The 19,657-nt window shown below is 47.2% G+C and overlaps 8 protein-coding genes across 8 annotated transcripts; 5 read left to right on the forward strand and 3 right to left on the reverse strand.

Annotated features, from left to right (window-relative positions):
- The first annotated feature begins 487 nt into the window (after window positions 1-487).
- GGI43DRAFT_108768 (MDR family NADP-dependent oxidoreductase) lies at window positions 488-1,836 on the forward strand. The gene is made up of 3 exons (XM_083198877.1): window positions 488-753; window positions 811-1,314; window positions 1,384-1,836. The coding sequence occupies exons 1-3, from the start codon at window positions 573-575 to the stop codon at window positions 1,746-1,748; spliced, it is 1,050 nt and encodes a 349-aa protein (XP_083058644.1). The 5' UTR covers window positions 488-572; the 3' UTR covers window positions 1,749-1,836.
- A 367-nt stretch (window positions 1,837-2,203) lies between these two features.
- On the forward strand, window positions 2,204-4,172 carry GGI43DRAFT_108792 (major facilitator superfamily domain-containing protein). The gene is made up of 3 exons (XM_083198878.1): window positions 2,204-2,574; window positions 2,650-3,841; window positions 3,895-4,172. The coding sequence occupies exons 1-3, from the start codon at window positions 2,424-2,426 to the stop codon at window positions 4,052-4,054; spliced, it is 1,503 nt and encodes a 500-aa protein (XP_083058645.1). The 5' UTR covers window positions 2,204-2,423; the 3' UTR covers window positions 4,055-4,172.
- Window positions 4,173-4,178: 6 nt separating this feature from the next.
- On the reverse strand, window positions 4,179-6,274 carry GGI43DRAFT_108862 (uncharacterized protein). The gene is made up of 3 exons (XM_083198881.1): window positions 5,287-6,274; window positions 4,750-5,209; window positions 4,179-4,681 (listed from the first exon to the last, which is right to left on the reverse strand). Exons 1-3 carry the CDS (start codon window positions 5,970-5,972, stop codon window positions 4,304-4,306), a joined length of 1,524 nt encoding a protein of 507 aa, XP_083058646.1. The 5' UTR covers window positions 5,973-6,274; the 3' UTR covers window positions 4,179-4,303.
- Window positions 6,275-7,285: 1,011 nt separating this feature from the next.
- GGI43DRAFT_108806 (uncharacterized protein) lies at window positions 7,286-8,530 on the forward strand. Its single transcript, XM_083198879.1, has 2 exons — window positions 7,286-8,045; window positions 8,147-8,530. The coding sequence occupies exons 1-2, from the start codon at window positions 7,649-7,651 to the stop codon at window positions 8,476-8,478; spliced, it is 729 nt and encodes a 242-aa protein (XP_083058647.1). The 5' UTR covers window positions 7,286-7,648; the 3' UTR covers window positions 8,479-8,530.
- Window positions 8,531-8,948: 418 nt separating this feature from the next.
- GGI43DRAFT_108808 (NAD(P)/FAD-dependent oxidoreductase) lies at window positions 8,949-10,594 on the forward strand. The gene is made up of 3 exons (XM_083198880.1): window positions 8,949-9,890; window positions 9,951-10,253; window positions 10,315-10,594. Exons 1-3 carry the CDS (start codon window positions 9,054-9,056, stop codon window positions 10,489-10,491), a joined length of 1,317 nt encoding a protein of 438 aa, XP_083058648.1. The 5' UTR covers window positions 8,949-9,053; the 3' UTR covers window positions 10,492-10,594.
- GGI43DRAFT_108874 (class I SAM-dependent methyltransferase) lies at window positions 10,595-12,015 on the reverse strand. Its single transcript, XM_083198883.1, has one exon. It carries the CDS (start codon window positions 11,585-11,587, stop codon window positions 10,697-10,699), a length of 891 nt encoding a protein of 296 aa, XP_083058649.1. The 5' UTR covers window positions 11,588-12,015; the 3' UTR covers window positions 10,595-10,696.
- A 27-nt stretch (window positions 12,016-12,042) lies between these two features.
- Window positions 12,043-13,641, reverse strand: GGI43DRAFT_108865 (uncharacterized protein). The gene is made up of 2 exons (XM_083198882.1): window positions 12,787-13,641; window positions 12,043-12,735 (listed from the first exon to the last, which is right to left on the reverse strand). The coding sequence occupies exons 1-2, from the start codon at window positions 13,593-13,595 to the stop codon at window positions 12,444-12,446; spliced, it is 1,101 nt and encodes a 366-aa protein (XP_083058650.1). The 5' UTR covers window positions 13,596-13,641; the 3' UTR covers window positions 12,043-12,443.
- A 4,531-nt stretch (window positions 13,642-18,172) lies between these two features.
- Window positions 18,173-19,494, forward strand: GGI43DRAFT_428872 (glycosyltransferase; the record flags this gene model as incomplete). Its single annotated transcript, XM_083209032.1, has 1 exon — window positions 18,173-19,494. The coding sequence occupies one exon, from the start codon at window positions 18,173-18,175 to the stop codon at window positions 19,466-19,468; it is 1,296 nt and encodes a 431-aa protein (XP_083058651.1). The 3' UTR covers window positions 19,469-19,494.
- Between the last annotated feature and the right edge of the window lie 163 nt (window positions 19,495-19,657).

Here is a 19,657-nt window from a genome sequence, read left to right on the forward strand (position 1 = left end):
AAGATAGTGGCTTGTGGCTTTGTGGGGAGCCGTAGTTTACGTAGCCGTTACCGTCTGATACCACATACCGCTGCCAAGCTAGCACAGTAGGCTTGACGTTTCACTCTATTACGGCTCCGACTTACGGCTCCGAATCGTAGTAGTGGCGGCTCAACGCAGCAGCCTCAACCCTCAACCCCCCTGCGGGCCACCATGTGTGCAACCCTGATGGAGAACTTTCCCATCCGGGCACCTGTTCGCAACTCTCAACGACACGGAGTTCAGTTCACGTACGACACAATGCATGCGGGTCTCCGGAATCTCCATGTTGCTGCTGTTTCAGAGACCGGCCGTCCTAGTGTAATGGAGCAAACAGCCGTTTTGAGTGTGTCGCCGCCACCACCGTCGTCGACGTTTAGCTGACTGCTAGCTGGATCGGCCGCCCTTACTGAGACAGACTAGATATACGGGTATAAAGACGGCGGTGACGCCAGTTTTCGAGAGCTGTTGGAATAGTCTTAGATCTCTATTTATATTATACTTCTCCATTAGCGCGTGTTAATTTCTACCTCAAACCACACATCACATTCATCATGTCTGTTGATAACCTTTCCGTCGTCCTGGCTGAGCGCCCTACCGCCGATATCATTCCCGGCACCACCTTTACCCAGAAGGTTTCCCCTGCTCCCACCTCCGCCGACCTTAAGGATGGAGAGATTCTGGTTGAGGCCCTCTACCTCTCTCTGGACCCTGCCATGCGTGGCTGGTTGAACGGTAATTATTCTAAAGATTTTTCCCTTTGTCAAGATTAGCGTGGCTAATATCTTCTAGATGCTCGATCTTACGTCCCTCCTGTCCAGATCGGCGAGGTCATGCGTGGCGCCTCCGTCTGCCGTGTCATTGGTTCCAAGAGCAAGCAGGCTGCTGTTGGCGACTACGTCTGCGGCTTCACTGGCTGGACTCAGTATGCCGTTCTGCGCGAGGGTGCCTTTGAGCCCGCTTCCAACTACCCCGGCCTGAAGGAGCCCAAGGACATGCTCTCTGTCCTGGGTATGACTGGCCTCACTGCCTGGGCTGGTATGACCAAGATTGGCGAGCCCAAGGCTGGTGAGACCGTTGTTGTCTCTGGTGCCGCCGGTGCCACTGGCAGCATTGCTGGCCAGATCGCCAAGATCAACGGCTCCCGCGTTGTTGGTATTGCCGGCAGCGATGACAAGTGCAAGTGGCTTGTTGAGGAGCTCGGCTTCGACGTTGCCCTGAACTACAAGGCTGCCGACTTCAAGCAGAAGTTCAAGGAGGCCACCCCCAACTACATTGACGTCTACTTTGACAATGGTAAGCAGCCCGTTTATTGAGAGTCTTTGTTCTCTTGGCAATCAGTCCCGCTAACAAATGACAATTTAGTCGGTGGTGAGATCCTCGACATGTGCCTTGCCCGCGCCAAGGAGCATGCCCGCTTCGTCATGTGCGGTGGCATCTCCCAGTACAACAGCTCAAAGCCCCAGGGCCCTTCCAACATCTCCCGTGTCATCACCATGCGCATCAAGATGCAGGGCTTCATTGTCTTTGACTACACCAAGGAGTACGGCGTCGCCCGCAAGCAGCTCTCTGGGTGGGTTTCTGAGGGCAAGATCAAGGCAACTGAGCACATCCTGACTGGTGGCCTCAAGGTAGCCGAGCAGGGCCTGGTTGACCTGTACAAGGGCTCAAACACCGGCAAGCTCCTGGTGGAAGTCAAGAACCCCAACGATACCCCCTCAAAGCTGTAAATTTAACAAGGAAAAAAAAAATGAAGGAAAAACAAAATACCCCCAAGATATAATAAGTTCAATGACAATGGACTAAAGTTGTATATAGTTTTTGGTTTGCATGGCATGGACGCGTTGGCAGAAACGAATAAAATTTCTTAATTCATATCCCCGCTGGTGTTACGGCTCTCAGTGATCAAATTACTGTCTCTTTTTTTAACCTTCTTGCTTCTGGCAATGATTTGGCAGGTTTAGCAATCTCAAAGCAAAAAGTAGGTAATACCCAGCAAATGCCAGAAAAAATGATCATTCTGTTACTTCATTCTATGGTGTGATTTTTTTCCCAACAGCTTTGATTAACTCTTGTTGAAGCTGGTCCACACCACCCGGCTCTAACCGATCCATACCACTGCCAGCCGCCAATTACAGTCGCGATCCCCAAGCTTAGCTCTTTTTTTCTATGTCACTCGTTCGCAATTGAGCTTAGCTACCCATGGCATTTTATTATCGCGCCGGCAATCGGACACTAAGCACTTTATCTAGGAGCTCAAAGTTTTTGAAAATATGATAGCATCAATTTTTTATCCCTCTTCCTTTCTCTAGGAGTTGCTGGCGTTTGGTACTTCCTTGCGCTGTATTCCCGGCAAAGAGCCAATAGTATAGGCCCATACTTGCAAGCTCGCTTCCCGTGCAACCATGGACAACGACATATCAAACCAGAGGCCGTTTGACAAGGATGATGCTGTGGCCATGGTAGGCGAGGTGCAGCATGCCATTGATCCTTTTGTGGAAGCAAGAGCCGTGAGGAAAATCGACTTGTTTTTAATTCCAGCCATGATTTGTGGATGTCAGTTGTTTTCCACTTCGATGTATGGAGCCAGCTATGGTCCTAGAAACATGCTAACTTGAATTGCGTACATAGATGGCCTCGTCTACTATGACAAGGCGATTCTCGGCTCAGCTGCCCTCTTTGGCATGACGGCAGATCTTCACCTCAGTGTCGTTGATAGCTCAACTGTTCCCCCTACAGTCGACACCAGACGCCTCAGCTGGGCTACCTCAATCTTCTACTTTGGCATGCTGGGAGGCTTGTATCCCATGACGTTTGCTCTACAGCGTTTCGACATGGGAAGAGTCCTCGGTGCCGTCGTTATCCTCTGGTCCGCCATCTGCATGCTCACTGCTGCGGTCACTTCTTGGCAGGGCCTGTTTGTCCAGCGATTCTTCCTAGGTTTCGTTGAAAGCATCATTCCCACGGGATTCATGTGTATCATCTCGGGCTACTACACCCAGTCTGAGCAGTCGTTACGGCAGAGCTGGTGGTTTAGCAGCACCGGCCTGTTTACCATCATTGGCGGAGCGCTCAACTATGGATTTGCCCAGATCACAGGAGGAGGACTAAAGAGATGGCAATACATATACCTGCTGGCTGGATCATTGACGTTCCTCTTTGGCCTTTTCTGCTTCGCGCTGCCAAATTCTCCGGTATCAGCTTGGTTCCTCACCAATGAAGAGCGATTCGCAGCCGTAGAAAGACTGCGGCATGGACAGACTGGAGTGCGGTGCACGAAATTTAAGTCATCACAGCTTAAAGAGGCACTTCTAGACGTCAAGGTTTGGTTGATCGCCATAATGATGGCCTCTGCGTATACAGTTAACGGCGCGGTAAGTGGCTTCGGACCGCTTATCGTCTCGACCTTCGGCTGGGACACAGTCGAGTCCATCGTTTTCCAGTTTCCTCTCGGCGCGCTATGCTTCATTGTAATCTTAGCGACTGGTTTCTTGGGATCCAAGTTCAACAACATTCGTATCTTCATGCTCATCTTTACCTGCTTGCCCGTCATTGCTGGTTGCGCCATGATCTGGAAGAGTACCTGGAGCTACCACGCCGCCTTGCCCGTTGTAGGATATTCCATCACTGGATTCTTTGGCGGCACAGTCAGCCTTATCATCACCATTGGCATGTCTAATGTCGCGGGCCATACGAAGAAGAGCTTCATGGCCGCCACCATCTTCGTGGCCTACTGCGTTGGCAACATCGTTGGGCCACAGCTGATCTGGTCGCAGACCAAGAGCAGACACTATCCTGCCCTCTGGCTTGGCCTGATCATATGGTACGATTATTTAACGAATGTGACAGCAGCCGAGATTGCTAACTTGTGTATAGTTACATCATTTGCATTGTTGCATCCACGACACTGTACTTTGTCCTACGAGCTGAAAATAAGAAGAAGATGGCTTTACCGGAAGACGAGACCGAGCGAGCAAAGCTTGCATTTCAAGACCTAACCGACAAAGAGAATCCATACTTTCGCTACGTTTACTAGCATAGAATCAGATTGGGATTTTACTGGGAGGCTTTCGTCATTGATAAATAATACCCGACGCTGTAACTGCGTTTATTCAACATATTCATCATTCTATGTCAATACCAGTGCTGTTGATATATGATCTAATTATATATGCGCTTTATCCACATGATCCAAGCATAAGCCTCCCATATAGTAAATATAAGTCCAACCAAATCTGTACATCGATCTTCGTCAATCGCGCGCTTTCGTTATGTCCATTAATGTTCAAAATATTCGTTTAATGCTTGGTCCAACCCATTCAACCACTTCACACTGTCTCTCTCCTCGCCATTTTTCAATTCTCTCCTTCAGCCAGCCGGATTTGAAATCTACCCATTTATCGCCGTCATATTTTTCCGGCTCTCGTGCTGCCCCGTGTCGGAAATCTCGTGAGAGAACACACTCCTTTCGGTCTTTACCCCGCCAGTTCCACTGAACACAGCTATTGTCTTTTTTACATACCTCTTCGCACTTTTCAAACGAGTCTACTCCTTCTTCCGGGCCAGGTCTCCAGGCGCCCCAGTCGCCGTTATCCCAGTTCTCCAGAACGTCAGTGGTGCCAGGACGTTGGAATCGCCAAAAATCTGAGTAAAGTAATGGACGCTATAAACGTAGTTAGAGTCTTGACAATGACAAAGATTATAATAATAATTCTAGAGAGAATAGCTTACCTCATGTTTCCTTTCTCCAAATTCCCATCTCCAAACATCGACCATGTCTTTTGGCGTTGTTTTGTGCAAGGTCATCATGGGCTGACACCAATAAAGGTCACTAAACGGAATCGCATGCAGCCCATGAGGATTAAACATGGGCCAATATCCCTGCAAAGCCACGCCGCTGTTCCACAAAGTCCAGCCGACGACGCTATCTCCGCAGCACTCGCCCTGCAGCAGAGGGAGCCATCTCTCAGTAACAGACGGTCCGCTATACTGGCCATGCGGGGCCACATCGCGGTGTATAAGAGCCTTTACGGCTGCTCGACTGAGAGCATATCCGGGGCCGCCATTAGCAAAGTATGTCTTTATATCTCGGCCATCGTCATGGCGCCCAGGAGATGGTGAGCCCATATATACGGGAGTATCGGGATCGAAACTTGAAAGAAATCGGAATACATTGTCCCATACGACATATCTGTTCAACACAAAAAAAGTTAGTATGTCTGGTTGTCGAGGGGTGGGGTGCCCTCTACAATTAAAAGGTATACATACGTATCAGTCTCGTAGAAAAAGTAAAAGGGTCGATTTGGTTTCAGCAGCCAAGCCCGCTCTATCTGTGGCAGAAACTTGAACTTATCAATTTTCCAGCCATCGATTTTCTTAGTCGCCTCCTTGTCCTTATCCAGCTTGCCATTCTTCTTCAGCTCTCTTTGGAGCAGATAACCCGCAATATCTGGGTTAGAGTCTCGATCGTAATACCCGGGTGGAAGGTTTGCAAGAATGTCGATGGCCGTGTGGTTGCGGATGCGCTCATCAAGATCGGAGAATATGAGCAGCTCGTCAGGCTGGAAGCACGCACTGACGCTGTCGAGCTGTGCGTCTAGCTTTGCACGATCCTCGCTATGACCTATCTTCAGGACAGGCTGGATGAGGTTTAGGAGGTGCTTGGGAAACGTTGCGCAGAGGTCTGCGGTGGACTTCTTGGTGGGATCGAGAGACACGGGGTCGTAGTCGCTAACCGTCTCGTATGGATAATATCCGGACGTCTCTTCGATGCCCGGCGTAGGTACTTCGGCAGGTAGTTTCGGTAGAGCCTGGCTATCGTATCGCTGTCGCCAGACCAGCCCAAAGGCCACGAGAAAGAAGGTGACCACGCTAAAAACGATGCGAATCAGGCGTTTGTTCAAGAGGAAGACCCCGATATTCTGCGTCTCCGCAGGCTTGGGGAAGAGTGCCATGACCGCTTGAACATGGCCTTTGGCCTCACAGGAGAATAAAGAGAGTGTAGCACGGCCAGACGCGACAATTGAGCAGAGTCAGTCGGGCCTTGGTGGCACTCTGCAACTCGTATCCATCCTTTTTCTTCACAGCCACATAGCGCGACCAGGGGATGTCATTTTTCTGCGCCGTGCCTGGATATCGCCGGCGTCGCAGGCTGGATGGGGCGGGTTTGATTTTGAACTAGTACAAGCAAGTCCTGCATGGTTACTGCTTGGAAGAGGTAGAGGATACATGTCAAAACGGTGGCGTTTGGGAAATTTTAGATCTAAACACGGAGTAGCACTGTTAGCAGGCAGTGCCCCGAGCCCGAGTAAGGGCATTTCGTTATGCAGATCGCTTAACCTCTTATTAATCAGGCAGACAGACGCTTTTATAGCAATTGTTAAGCCCTGAGGGTGACTGACTTTGCAATCGTTTAAATCAATAACGTTGGCGACATATAGATTAGACTGTTTGCAGCTAATGTCTTAAACAAGCTTTGCGGAGCCCATTGTTCAGGGCGCGACTCACCATAGTTTAGGGGGCTTATGATTCAGGCTGCAATGTTCTCTAAAATTTCCACATAAAGAATCCTTTGTCTTCCAGAGACTAAGACTCGCAATTTCTTCTACTTGTATCTATTGTTAGCCAGGTCCTATCCGTCATAAATCAATAAATAGGATCAGGATGCTCACAGTGGGTACCATGCGACGCCATAAGAAGAAGCAGAGGGCCTGGAGCCAGGGCGAATCGCGTATTCGCATAAATGCCTGTCCAAAGTTTGCGACCGTCTCAGACGATAAGACAGTTTTTAGAAAGAGCTTCCAAACAAAAGCAGAAAGATTCCATACCTAGGAAAGGAAAAAATGAGGCGCGATTTATATCTACATGCGTATATCCCGAAGCTCCATCATCTCCTCACTATTAAGCCGATACCTGCAAGGTATAGGGTTTTCTCCGCCGCCTCACCTCTCCGAAAATTAAGCTTAGAGGTTTAACATTCTCCGGAATAAATTCCGAGAATTTCTACGTACCAAAAACGTAATCAAGAGCGGATCAGATAACTTTAATTCTTCTGACATGATCGAAACGCCAAGACTTTGATGGAGCGTAGTCGGCAAAACGTCTCCATCGGGACGAGCACTCGTTTTTTATCCCACTCGTTCGACATGCTGGGTTCCTGTGGGTATACGCCACTGATGGAAACTATCGAACCAAGTACTGGCTTAGCCTTATGAAGCTGGTTGGCTCTAAATGGCAAACATGAGAGACGTACCTTGCCCACCAACCTACTAGAATATCAGCTCTTCTTGGCCTTGAGCGCTCGGTGGTTCCAAATTCGATGGTTAGAGAGATATTTCACCTAGTCCCGCCATCAGCTTCTAATACGAACGGACTTTTGTTATCCTCCTCGGTCCTCCCGTGGTACCACATGCTAGGAATGGCATCTGGTAACCCATCCAGTCTACCTGGATTCGGTCTCGGCGGAAACTTCATGCTACTCTTTAAATTATAAATATGACAGACTCTCCTTCCAACACAAGTCTTGCGTCGTATACACTGTGACCCTCCTCAGCGCGGTGCATTCGAACTCCCAGACACCTACTTCGACCTTTTAACGTTGGTTCATATCTGCGCCTAACAACAAGCAACCATGGTTCAAGTCGTCCTTCCGGCGTTGATTCCAGACATCCCCAAGGTCTACGATGTCTACTTTAACGCTTTTCAAAACGACCAAATGGGCAAGATCATGCTCGAGATTCTCTTTCCTGGAGTGATCGACGAAGACTTCAAGAAAGCACACGCTGCCGGAACACTGGCGTACTGGCACACCAGCGCCTCCCAATACACTTTCAAATGCGTTGATACGAGCACTGGGGACATAATTGGCATGGCTCTCGGCGATGTTTACCTGACAGAGCGGAACGAGGAGGAGCGAAAGAACCAGGGTGTACCCTGGCTCCTCGGGGCACAGCGAGAGAGGGCAGAAAAGATTTTAAACCCTCTATGGGAGGTAAGAGAAAGGTTGTTTGGCGGCAGACGCTACATCTGTATGTTCATCCTGGCGAGATCCACCTTTTCATCCTCACCTGTTGGTGGACTTGCATGCCAAGACAGGCAGCTTTTTGCTAACCAATGCTAACTTTGTTAGATTGCCACGTTATCGGAATTGATCCGAGGCATCAAGGGCGTAAGGCGGGAGCTTTGCTCGTGCAATGGGGCATGGACTTGGGCGAGCGGGCAGGTCTACCGGTTTACTTTGAATCCTCTCCATCGACAGTTGGATTGTATAAAAAATTGGGATTTGAACTGCTCGACGAAAAGATCGTACACAAAGCTGAAGTATTAGGAACAGAGGAGGATATCGAGGTTCCTCTCATGATCAGAATGCCATCTCTTGCCGGTGGGATGAGCTTTACAGAGTGGAAGTCCAAGGGCTATCCAGAATTTGGGAGTTCGGATATTGCACCTAAACTGGTATAAGGACGGTACTTTGGTCTAGCTTTTACGATATTAATACCTAATTTTACAGTTTAAATGTTATCAAGTGCACTAGCTTGTGATTATGACTCACAGTGCATTCAGCTCACAAGATTGAAAGGATTAGGCTGTGTAAACTGGCAGTCGTGCGAGTACGAGGTTGGCCAGAAGTGATGGTGGCAGGGCACAGATGCGCGATTATCAGATCATCAGATAACTTTTCTGGTCCACATTCGATCAAAATATCCCTGAAACTGCATCCGTTAGCGTCAGTGCTACAGCTAATGATCCCTGGCTTAATAGTCTCTTGGCGTTGCCGTGCCACTAGCAACGATTGCTTCTGCTTAGATGATAAGGTTAAAACCATGGGAATCTCCGAGTCGGACTCCGGACAGAGTCGGCCGGAGAGGAGCTCTTGTCCGTGACGCGCTGAAATCGGCCTTTTCACCCTCTGTCGCTGGCTGGGGGTTTTTTGTTTTCTTTATGAATACAATGGCGGTCTGGAGGCTCTCTTTAGCATTTTTTCGGGTTTCTTGGTAGGATATTGCAAAAAATCTGTTTCTAATACCAAAATCAAAATGTTGGAGAAGACGAAAATATACACCAAGGTTGTCGGCTACACTCTTGTTGTTATTTGGACAGAGATACGACTAGCTCTCCAAGGCCTCATAGTACGACGTCAAGCCGCTTTGTTTGGGTCTTTTGGGGCAGAAGAGAGATTTCGCAATATCGTCATCGTCGGTGCTAATTTTGCAGGCTACCGCGCAGCCCAGATTATTGCAAAGAATCTATCTCCCCGTAGCCCTTATCGCGTCGTGGTTGTTGAACCGAACAGTCATTTCCACTTCACCTGGGTGCTTCCCAGATTCTGTGTCGTCAAAGGGCACGAACACAAGGCGTTTATTCCATATGGAGGGTACTTGGAGGGGGTTATCGAAGGCTCATATCGCTGGATCAAAGATAAGGTCATTGATATCGACCGAACTACCGTGAGGCTACAAGGCAGCGAGGAATCAATACCATACGAGTATCTTGTCATCGCTACAGGAGCGGGAGTGCAGGATGGCCTTCCTTCTCGAGTCAATTCTACAGAAAAGGCTGAAGGGGTAAAGCTTCTACAAGGCATGCAGAAAAGACTCGAGTCGGCTAAGACAGTTGTCGTCGTTGGAGGAGGTGCCGCCGGGGTCGAAGTCGCCACAGATGCCAAGGACTTATACCCAGAGAAGCACATTATCTTGATCCATTCTAGAGATGCAGTTATGCATCGTTTCGGCAAAGGTCTTCAAAAGTCTGCCCGTGAAGGGCTTGAAAGACTAGGCGTCGAGCTTATCCTTGAAGAACGCGTGGTAAATGAAGACGCAGCAACTGGAGTAGTGACTCTCAGATCCGGCCGACAGATTACCTGCGATTTCTTTGTAAGTTCTACTTGTTGGCTATATGATCATATGACTAGGCTAATAAGCGATGTGTTGCAGATGAATTGTACTGGACAAAGACCACTATCCGACGTAATTGCCACCCTCTCCCCTAACTCGATTTCATCCACGGGCCATATCAAAGTCAAGCCAAGTCTCCAAATAGCCGATGATTCTCTACCGAACATTTATACCTGCGGCGATGTTGCCGACACGAATACCCCGAATCCAAACTCGCGATCAGCGATGCGCCAAGCAACAATTGTAGCAGATAATATTCTTCGTGCCGTTGCAGGCAAAAGCCCCAGTTATGTTTATGAGAACAAATGGGCAGATGGCGTAATCAAGTTGACTCTAGGATTAGTATGCTATTTACTCAACCCAAGACTGATATCTTTTCTATTTACTAACAAGCTCTTTCCAGGATCGATCAGTTACACATCTTGGAGACGGAAACTCCGAATTACTATTTCCAGGGAAAGAAACGGACGAGGCCCTAATGTCAGCCATGGCTTGGTCGCGTATGGGAGCGAAGCCATTCGAAGATAAATACATGGATGCTCATGCAGCTGAAGTTGAAGGAGGCATCAACAAATCCTGATATGGTGCTGCTGGAAAAGCCGTCGATTACTGCGAACTTTTGCTTTTTACGGGGATAGGCTTTGGAAATCGTTCAAAGATGACGATTCAACAATGTTGTTGCAGTGTGGTATAATTTTAGATTCTATATTCACAGTGATAACTATTAGAGCTATCTATGTGCTGGAATAATACATATAATTTGCTTTCGCAAACTGAGATGCTTCCTAGTGAAACGTAGCAGCCCAAGCATCCATTGTCCACGCCTTCTTCACATCCATCGTCTCCAAGACTCCAAGGACGCCATCTCGAGCCGAGCGCAAGAGAGCCCTGACTTTCGTATCCTCCACTTTCTCTTCAATTTCCTTCAAAAAATTGGGACTCTTGACTGTTCCCGTCTCCCAGTGGCCATCCAAGAGTCCCGCTTCGGGCACCACGAAAGTCTCTCCATCAAGAGTCCAGCTATTCTCAGTGGCAGCATCAGTAATGGCGCCAGGGCTAGAAAGGCATCGAATATTAGCCTCGCTGCCCTTGTTGTGGGCCTCGAGAGTAGCTCGTGCCACCGAAGCGAGAACATGAGGCAAGGCGTTCTTCTCCGTCGCCTTGAGGGCGTATTCCGCAATGAGAAGAGACTTAGCTCGCCCCTTCAAGGCGCCCAACATCTTCGTGAGCGTGGCAGGCGAATCAAAGTACCAGATGCAGTGGACAAAGACAACATAGTCCCACGTTTTATCCGGATTCGCCGCCAAGAAGTCGATCGGATCGGCAAAGTGCCACGAGAGACGATCTCCGATAGGGCTTTTGGAAAGATGCTCTTGTGCCTGGGCCAGCGTCCAGGGGGATCCATAGTCTGGACGTCCAGGATCCACGGCGTCAACATGGCCAGTAGGGCCAACAGCCTCAGCCAATACCGCAGCTGTAGTGCCCTGTCCACATCCGATTTCAAGGACGCGGCTGCCTGGAGGAATGCGCCAAAAGTTGACAAGCTTGATGCGGTGTTCTGCTTGGGGAATCTCAATAGCTAGGTGCATTTGGACATCTGAGCCGCTGAGATGGTAGTTTGCGATAGTAGCCGCAGCCGTTGCCGGCATGGGCTCAAAAGATGTGGAAGAAGACATTTTTGGATGATTGTTGTGTTCCTTTGATGGAGATCTTTCTGTTCAATCGAGCTCTCATCTTCATTTATTATACTTTAGCTTTTTTGAAGGCTCTGTATTGTTCAAAGTTCTCTCCCAGAATTTTTCGATCTTCTTTTTTTAGAGCGGATTGCCTAATCGTTCTCCTCCCCCTTTCCTTTTTACAAAAGATCATTGCTGTGAGTCATTAGCTATTGATTTTCTACCCACTTCATGATCAAGCTTGTGTACCCCGCGCTACCTCCAGATCTCGTTGCACCTTAGCACCGTCATCCTGGCTACCAAAACGGGCTAACTTAGTCACCAACAGAAACACTCCTAGCAACACAAAGTTGCCCTGCATGATGCTTTGACTCACACGTCCCCCTATACGATTATACGATATTGGGCCCTTTGTTGAAGAGGTTCCAAAACTCTTGTGTGGAAAATTAATGTGATTAGTGGCCGCTAAGCCAAACCTGTTAAGGCAGGACAACATGAAGAAAATGAATCATTTCTCTGCGGACATTATTAGATAAGTAATCCGAGCAGCAGATAGCCTATCAAAGAGTCATACAATAGCCAGCTGAGCATATCAACGACTATCTGCTGAGCATATCAACCATTATCTGCCGACAAAATCAACGATTATGTGCTTTCAACATCATCATCTACCGACAATGTTACATTGAATCCAGGGTCGGCAACTATTTGCATCCGTCATCCGACACATTATTCAGCAACTAGAGACAAAAAGTAGCTCTGTAAACATACAGACGTTGCGTTAGACGTACTGAATATCATCAATATAGACATATTTTTGTAAACTCCGAATCATCTCCCCAATCAGTTGTCTCGTCTAAAACGTAGTCTGGAGCTTCGGATAGTCCTCAGCATGTGCCTTCAAGTCTGCATAGATTGAGGCGGAAGAATCTCCCGCCATGTGCTTCATTCGTTTCAAATCTTCTTCTTCCAATTCTTCCATGACTTCGAGGGGTTCCTCTCTGTTCGCTTTTTCGTCTTCCTCTTGGGGCGTCAGAGCTTTCTTGATCCCAGAAGATTCGCCTATGAGCAGAATCTGAGCGTTGTCGTAGTCGAGATGGTTTGGCCGCGATGGAATCCATCTCAGATCCCGAAACTCTTCATGAATCCTGATTAATGATGTTAGCAGCTTTGACAAGACATTTCTCTGAAATACATACTCTTTGGGATACTCTGGTCCTTTGGGAAGCCGAGCCGAAGCAGGCGCTGGATATTTCGGATTTTTAGTGCTGATGATGAAGCTGCCTTGTTCCTTGACTTTAAGAGCCTTCTGCACTTCGCCAAGTTTTTGCGGAAGTGTAAGCATATAAGCAAGATGGCTTTCGCGCCCAGTGGTCGTGATGGCATAGACACCTTCGCCAATCGGTGTGGCTGCTGGCGTATGTCTGGTTCCCTTTGTCTTGGTCTCGTACTCTTCGCCCGCAAGAAACTGGCCTTTTATTTCGTCGTAGGATGCTCCAACCTTCTCCACAAACGATAGAAACCGTTCTCTACCGCTTGATGGAAGTACCTTCTTTGGCAAAACAAGAATTCGCGTGTTTCCAGCATCTCTAAGAGGCCCCTCGCTCAGCTTGGCATCGTGTGCTATAGGTCTTAGGATGATGAAACTTCGAGCAATATCGTTCACTCCCTCGGGTTTCTCAACATCAACGCGCCCTCTGATGAAAAAATAGATGATGCCTTTTTCAAGAATGCTCGATGGAACCTCTGTATCATCTTTTGCTGCCTTGGCAGTGTCGTTTTCGGACTTGATATCGGGTTTGGAATCTGCCGGCTCATCTTTTACGTCTTGACTGGCATCGTCTTCATTCTTATTGCCATCTCCATTAGCCTCGCTAGGCAATGCCTCTTCCTTTTCTTCGACTTTGGTTCGTTTCGCGTCTGGATTTTCTACTTCAGTTTTGTGCTTATCTCCAGCAGAAGTCTTGTGGTCTTGGCTTGTCTCAGAATCTGCTTTTTTATCCGCCATGACAGAATATTTCAGTCAGTTTCACTCGTAAACACTAGATTTCTAAATGCTTAGCTAAGGAGAGAGCTGATGCGTACCATGAGGATGCTCGCGCCAATTTAAATAATTGTCGGTTGATTGTGATGTCATCCACCTGTCATGACGAAGATCATAAATCACATCAGCCACTGCGGGAGAAAAAATCTTAAAGTGATCACAACTGAGTATAACTTTTTTTGGTGGTAGAGCACAACTATCAACCGTTTTCGCCCGTAATGGAGCTGTAAGCCGCCTTGTCAGAATACTGCCGTTGTTCAACAAGTGGCTGCAATAGGCTCGAGGTGCGATTGATATATGTAAACCCAAAGGCTTTGCCGCGATATAATTTTTTTCCAAGCTTTGGAAATTACGTGTCATGGTCAAAGCGTATGTTTCTTAAAATGCATGGGCATTTAAATCAGCTATCCACCTACCACAGCCAAGATTATTGAAAGACGCAACCCAGATTATGGCATAAGTTGATTCGACCAACAACGTATATACACATCTCCTAGCATTGATCCCTTGAATAAAAGTGACGCTTTTGCACCAGCGGCTCAAGATATTATGTGAACATTCGTTTTCCATTCCGTGCTTGTTCATCTGCTACTGCTACCGAGGTTGGCTGCTTCGAACGTGTCTTTCCGCGGCAGCATTTCTACACAAAAGAACAAAGATGTAGCTTTTCTATGGCGAATAGTATTATATGTGTCGCTTCTTGAACACCGACAATCAAAATTAGGGGATATGTTCGTGTTTTTAGCACTATTGATTTGAAAGAAGCAGAAAGAAGTTAGATCGGCTTGGGACGATTTCAGCTCATCACCATGCTGGCTGGAGAGGGTCGGCTCGAGTGCCTCCAACATGTTATTTAGATAACTACTTGGGTAGTGTCGATATCATTTCTATTACTGGTCGCCTCCAAGGTTCTTTCAATATGTATATTTTCAGTTGGCGACTTGCCATTTGAAGGCCCTATGTTTCGAGGAGTCGACCATCCTAATGCCGAAATGCCACAATAAAATGTCTCTACTGCAAAGACCTCTGTTGTTGTTTCTTGCCCATCCACTCTATTTGTAGCGTCGCACCTGAATTTCTTCTTCGAATCGCGATTCATTTTGTCGGAAGATAAGAAGATGGATCTGTTTAGAGCGTACAAAAATTAGCGAGGTACTGGCAGCATGGGGCTGGGGGACTTTCTCTGGCTAGGTCGGAGAATTGCGATTTATGGAGCGAAATACAAAGAAAAGGAAGAGGAATAAGAGTAGGCAGAATCACTAGTAGCTCAAAACGGCGGCGGTTTGCTCAAAGGCGACTCAAGCTTTCTCGAGATAGAGAAGCCGGTTCAGCCAGCTCGACCCAAGCCCACTCGGACGAACACAAAGTCAAGCCAGATTCTTCTCTGAAGAAAATTCTCTCGATTATTGTATATCTACTGATCTTGTCTTTTGGTCGCTAAAACACTTGACGTGATCTTTAATTTTCCACCAGTGTCTTCATGGAGCATGGAGAAGTCAGTTTGTCGATCTGATCGAGAGAATTCACAGCCCTATGTAGCGAATCTGGTTAGATGCCTTGATCTTTGTTTCTCACTATCTCAGTATGCTTACTACCACTACCTGAAGCAAGAGCTGCGAATTTTCTATACGCTGGGCTGCTTTGCAAGATGGAGAAATTTCGTCAAGATTTCAGGGTCGCTTCGTATGACGACTGGCAGAGAAAGGGAACGAAACTGGAAGCCAGATTATGGGAAGACAATAAACTCAGCAGAGTTGAGGGAAAAGTTTGATGCAGAATTAGAAACAAAACCTGAAGGTTTTGTGGTCACTCCGCGAGTGCTTTTGGCGCTGGAGCATCGCCAAAATTTCATTTTTCATTTTGCTTCTGCCAACCGGGAATGCACCAAGAAATTAGAGAAATAAGGGATTGCAGAATGATAATGGTATTTTCAGCTACTCTACGATATCTGCTATATTTCTAACCAACGAAGCAACTTAATTTCTCAAGACAACAACAATCATGCTATGCACTCCCATCACGGGCGCCTCACTCGACGAGTACGCCAGTCCCGCAGCACAAACACGCAGACCAACTGTCAACAGCTCAGAAGTTTGAAGCGAGAATTTCTTCTTCGAGTCCAGGCATATAGCCTCAAGCTCAATGAAAAAGCAGCCTTCATCTGGAGGTTGATTGGTGCAAGCACCGACATCAAGCCTCCTGCTCTTGAGCTTGCCTACCCAAGAGCTAATCACTAGGCTGGAGCACCCGACCTCACTAGGGTTCTGTGCTGGAGTTAGACTCCAAGCGAGTGAGTATCCTCGAAAGGATGGGCGGTGCTGAAGAAAAGAAAAAGGAAAAGAAGAGGGAAGAGTCAACGGGGGGAAGGCGAGGTTTAAGTAGGCGCCGGTGGGACCTCCACGATCACTCCAGGCACGTGAGCACCTCAGGCTGCAGCTCTGCTCTAGCAACAAAGTGAGTGTGGGTGACGTCGATTTGTTTGTTTTTCTGTGATTCTAATTTATCATTGGATGGATTCCGTTTGCTTGCATGATCACTTTTTTTTTTTGCTGAGTGGATGTTGGGTGCTGATTTACTTGGCCGAGCGAGTTGCTCCTCTGGTGGCCTCGAGGTCCCAGATTGATGGCCCCCCACGTCATACAACAGTTGCTGCAGATGCAGGAGATCTGTTAGCTATTGACATCTCATGATGCAATATTTTGGTGTTGCACTCCTTGATCTTGAGCAGCTATCTTGTATTATCATATACAGGCAATAGAGTGAATATATGTAGATTGTCGCCCCTGAATTCTATCAAATGCGATGATGTGGGTTCCTCGTGTTCATTGGTGACTATTTTCGGCGTAATTCATTTAAGTACTTGGTTTTGCACGAGTTTACAAAACCGTGATGCCACGAAGGGGTGATGCCCCTGCATGTTTTTGTGGTGTTCTTTATTGACACTGCTGAACGCATCTTGTTCTCTTCCGTTGCTAACAGTTTGTTCAAGAGAGTTGACTCCATCTTTGTTAATCTCTAGTATTAATATTCAAATCTGTGATATTTTTTAGTCAAAGACGCCCAGTCTGTAATTGCATTTCCCTTATATAGCCTTTGGTCAGTCATGCTGCCAAAATACTCTGCCACTCGTCTGCAGCGCAGGTATTCTTCCGCCAGATGCACCCCAGAAAGTCCTACCGATTTGCCCTAAATAGGAAACATTATTCTTTGTCTTATTGCCGCTGCTGTTTCGCAAAACAAGCCTCTTTCTTCGCCTATTCTTCTTTCAAGCTCTACTCTCTTGACTCCCAGGCCCTTCGCAAATCACCATGTCTTCCTTTCAACCACTTTCATTTTTGCCTCAAAGACCTCCAGAACATGTTCCTTCCATGCCTGAGCTTTCCTATATCGTCACACATTCACATTGTCTAGACGATTTCTTCTTCTCTGAGTTAAGTATTATACGATTTTCGATCGCACCGAGCCACTGCCGCCATTCTACCACCAGTCTCTCCAAAGCGTCTTCCAATTTTCCCCTCTCATCTTCGTATGTTTCGCTCTAGACACTCGGCTTTACTCCTCTTCCCTCTTTTTGGACGGGTTTGGCTAATATTCTTTCTCTATAGGTTTTACGTCACAAGAATTAGGATTCAGCATCCACGAAACCAAATACATCTCGACTATTCATCTCTGGACAGTCATGAACCAGACACTTTTCGCGATGGACTCGATTTCGTGATTGCGCATGAGGTATGGCCGAGTAGTTGATGCCACATGTGGTTTGCTGAGGCCGGGAGCCATCAGCTATGAGGAAACTGTCTTCTCATCGTAATGATATTGGACTTGATTCCCTTAATACGGATGGGAGCTAGTGGACTAGTTGGTGCGATGATACTAAGCTCCTCATCGTAACGTGTACAAGATTGGATTTGATCCCGTTGTTACTCATGAGTATAAATTATCAGATTGCTTATCACTTCAATCCCTGTACAAAAACTCTTAGGTTCTGTGAAGGGAGTTCATAAAGCCAAATTGTAGCTCTTCTCTTCATGTCGGGGTGATATGGTTAAGTATATGGAAACTGAACCATCGACTTTGGTGTTTGAGTAGAGTAATCTATTTGCTGACCATTGTTGGCCTTGACCTAAAAATATTCCTACGTCCTTGTATTTTCTCCATGATATCGCTACTTTACGATCTTAGATACAAAAGTTATATTCTTGGTGCATTCAAAAGAATGCTCCTGATTCGAACACTGACACAATTTTTGGCGAGAGTATATTAGTATTTATAGGGTAACATCGTGGACTGCAGCAAGAGCATTAAATCTGCCACCGAAATGCTCAATCGATATTATCCTAGAATCTGGACGGACATCAGGAAATTAATTGATTGATTTTAATATTTGAATGTTATTTGCGGGCATATTGAGCGTTGCATTGCCAGGTAGTCCTTTTCCGGCGTTTCCATCCATTAGCACTTCAATAACATAGATCAGCCCCATAAGCAACATCTTGCAACATCCGCAGTTGCTTCATGCGGGCACCTCGCAAAAACCGAATATGAAATTTCTTCTTCACTCTCATTTCCCTGCTGGCCATGCCTACCCAATGCAAGCCGTCAGCCAGGCCCTTGTCGATCGCGGCCATGAGGTTGTATGGCTGACTAGCGCTGATAACGAAACTCGCGTTAAAGCCACAGGAGCAACATTTGTCAAGACTCGAGCCATTGCCGCAATCGATGCGCCGTTCATCAAAGATAATTCAACTGGGCTTCTTGATAGGCAATTTCAACGACTAAGGTCTCGAGTTGTGGCCCAAGTTGCAGACTATCGAGCTATTCTGGCCGAATTTCCCGCAGAGGTTTTGCTTGTCGATGTCTTCCCCCATGGCGCTCGCGCTTTGCATGAGCTTGGAGAAATACCTGTATATGCTACTTTAGGGGTCATTCCGTTCTATACCTCAGGAGCTGCAGCACCATTCCCAGTATCGGGAGACTCTCCTCCAGCGTCGTGGTTGAGCCTGGTGTGGAATGGCCTGCAGCAGCTCATCAACCAATGGATTCTACTTCCTCTTTTTCTAGCCCCTGTGATAAATCAACAGAGAAAGGTGCTTGGACTGAAGAAACTCCCGTTTGGCGAACCCGCAGAATATTTCACGTACAGTCCTCTTCTTCACATCCAAGCCTCATGCGCAACACTCGAGTTCTTCCAAGAACCAAAGTTTGAGCATCGGAAGAAGGTAGCCTACGTCGGTCCTCTTGTCAGACTGTCTCCCACTACATCATTACAGCTACCCGTTTGGTGGGAAACCGCAGTGTCACATTCACGAGTCGTCGGAATTACCCAAGGAACACTCGCCATGGACCCTACATCTCTCATCATCCCTTCTGTCCGAGCTCTGAAGGACGACCAATCACTTCTGCTGATCGTTGTATCGCCGCATGGTAAGGAGGTAGAAGCACAAATAGGAGAATCATACAACGTTCGCTATGCAGATTGGCTGCCATATCACCTTTTACTTCCACACCTTTCGTTGCTAATAACGAATGGTGGTTACGGAAGTATAACCCAGGCGCTTTCTCACGGAGTCCCTCTTCTCTGCGCGGGTCAAACAGAAGATAAAAAAGATACAGCTGCTCGAGTGGCATGGTGTGGCGCTGGTATCGATCTCAAAACCGACAATCCCACCTTGGATCAAGTTAAAGCAGCTGCTGATAAGATCCTTTCAGACGATGGCTATTCAGCCAGAGCGAAACTTTTAGGAAAGGAACTTAATGAACAAGGAGGCGCAGAAAAAGCTTCAGAATTGTTAGAGGAGCTCGCGACCAAGCACGAAAAAGACATTCGCAGCATCTAGATACTAAAGAAGAGCATCCATGATATTTATGCCAAACCGCTAAGGCATTTCTAGAATTACAGCTATTTATAGAAGAGTATAACGACTTCACGATTAAAAATAGATTATAAGAAAGTTTGAGAATCTGAATACGAGATTTCCGTTAAAAAAAAGAGCTGCAATTCGAGGATAGACATCCAGTCCAAGCAT

This window comes from Trichoderma evansii, assembly GCF_050947405.1.
Source record: "Trichoderma evansii strain SZMC 28006 chromosome Unknown GGI43scaffold_16, whole genome shotgun sequence".
NCBI classification, from domain to species: domain Eukaryota; kingdom Fungi; phylum Ascomycota; class Sordariomycetes; order Hypocreales; family Hypocreaceae; genus Trichoderma; species Trichoderma evansii.

Excerpts from the sequence above, each read along its gene's own strand:
- GGI43DRAFT_108806 (XM_083198879.1), top strand. The coding sequence starts at position 7,649 with ATGGTTCAAGTCGTCCTTCCGGCGTTGATTCCAGACATCCCCAAGGTC. Across the intron at positions 8,046-8,146 it reads TGGCGGCAGACGCTACATCT|ATTGCCACGTTATCGGAATT; the intron begins GTATGTTCATCC and ends TAACTTTGTTAG.
- GGI43DRAFT_108768 (XM_083198877.1), top strand. The coding sequence starts at position 573 with ATGTCTGTTGATAACCTTTCCGTCGTCCTGGCTGAGCGCCCTACCGCC. Across the intron at positions 754-810 it reads CATGCGTGGCTGGTTGAACG|ATGCTCGATCTTACGTCCCT; the intron begins GTAATTATTCTA and ends AATATCTTCTAG. Across the intron at positions 1,315-1,383 it reads TGACGTCTACTTTGACAATG|TCGGTGGTGAGATCCTCGAC; the intron begins GTAAGCAGCCCG and ends ATGACAATTTAG.
- GGI43DRAFT_108874 (XM_083198883.1), bottom strand. The coding sequence starts at position 11,587 with ATGTCTTCTTCCACATCTTTTGAGCCCATGCCGGCAACGGCTGCGGCT.
- GGI43DRAFT_108808 (XM_083198880.1), top strand. The coding sequence starts at position 9,054 with ATGTTGGAGAAGACGAAAATATACACCAAGGTTGTCGGCTACACTCTT. Across the intron at positions 9,891-9,950 it reads AGATTACCTGCGATTTCTTT|ATGAATTGTACTGGACAAAG; the intron begins GTAAGTTCTACT and ends GATGTGTTGCAG. Across the intron at positions 10,254-10,314 it reads TCAAGTTGACTCTAGGATTA|GATCGATCAGTTACACATCT; the intron begins GTATGCTATTTA and ends AGCTCTTTCCAG.
- GGI43DRAFT_108792 (XM_083198878.1), top strand. The coding sequence starts at position 2,424 with ATGGACAACGACATATCAAACCAGAGGCCGTTTGACAAGGATGATGCT. Across the intron at positions 2,575-2,649 it reads TCCAGCCATGATTTGTGGAT|ATGGCCTCGTCTACTATGAC; the intron begins GTCAGTTGTTTT and ends TTGCGTACATAG. Across the intron at positions 3,842-3,894 it reads TGGCTTGGCCTGATCATATG|TTACATCATTTGCATTGTTG; the intron begins GTACGATTATTT and ends ACTTGTGTATAG.
- GGI43DRAFT_108862 (XM_083198881.1), bottom strand. The coding sequence starts at position 5,972 with ATGGCACTCTTCCCCAAGCCTGCGGAGACGCAGAATATCGGGGTCTTC. Across the intron at positions 5,210-5,286 it reads TTTTTCTACGAGACTGATAC|ATATGTCGTATGGGACAATG; the intron begins GTATGTATACCT and ends TGTGTTGAACAG. Across the intron at positions 4,682-4,749 it reads TTGGAGAAAGGAAACATGAG|CGTCCATTACTTTACTCAGA; the intron begins GTAAGCTATTCT and ends CTACGTTTATAG.
- GGI43DRAFT_108865 (XM_083198882.1), bottom strand. The coding sequence starts at position 13,595 with ATGGCGGATAAAAAAGCAGATTCTGAGACAAGCCAAGACCACAAGACT. Across the intron at positions 12,736-12,786 it reads GGACCAGAGTATCCCAAAGA|GATTCATGAAGAGTTTCGGG; the intron begins GTATGTATTTCA and ends ATCATTAATCAG.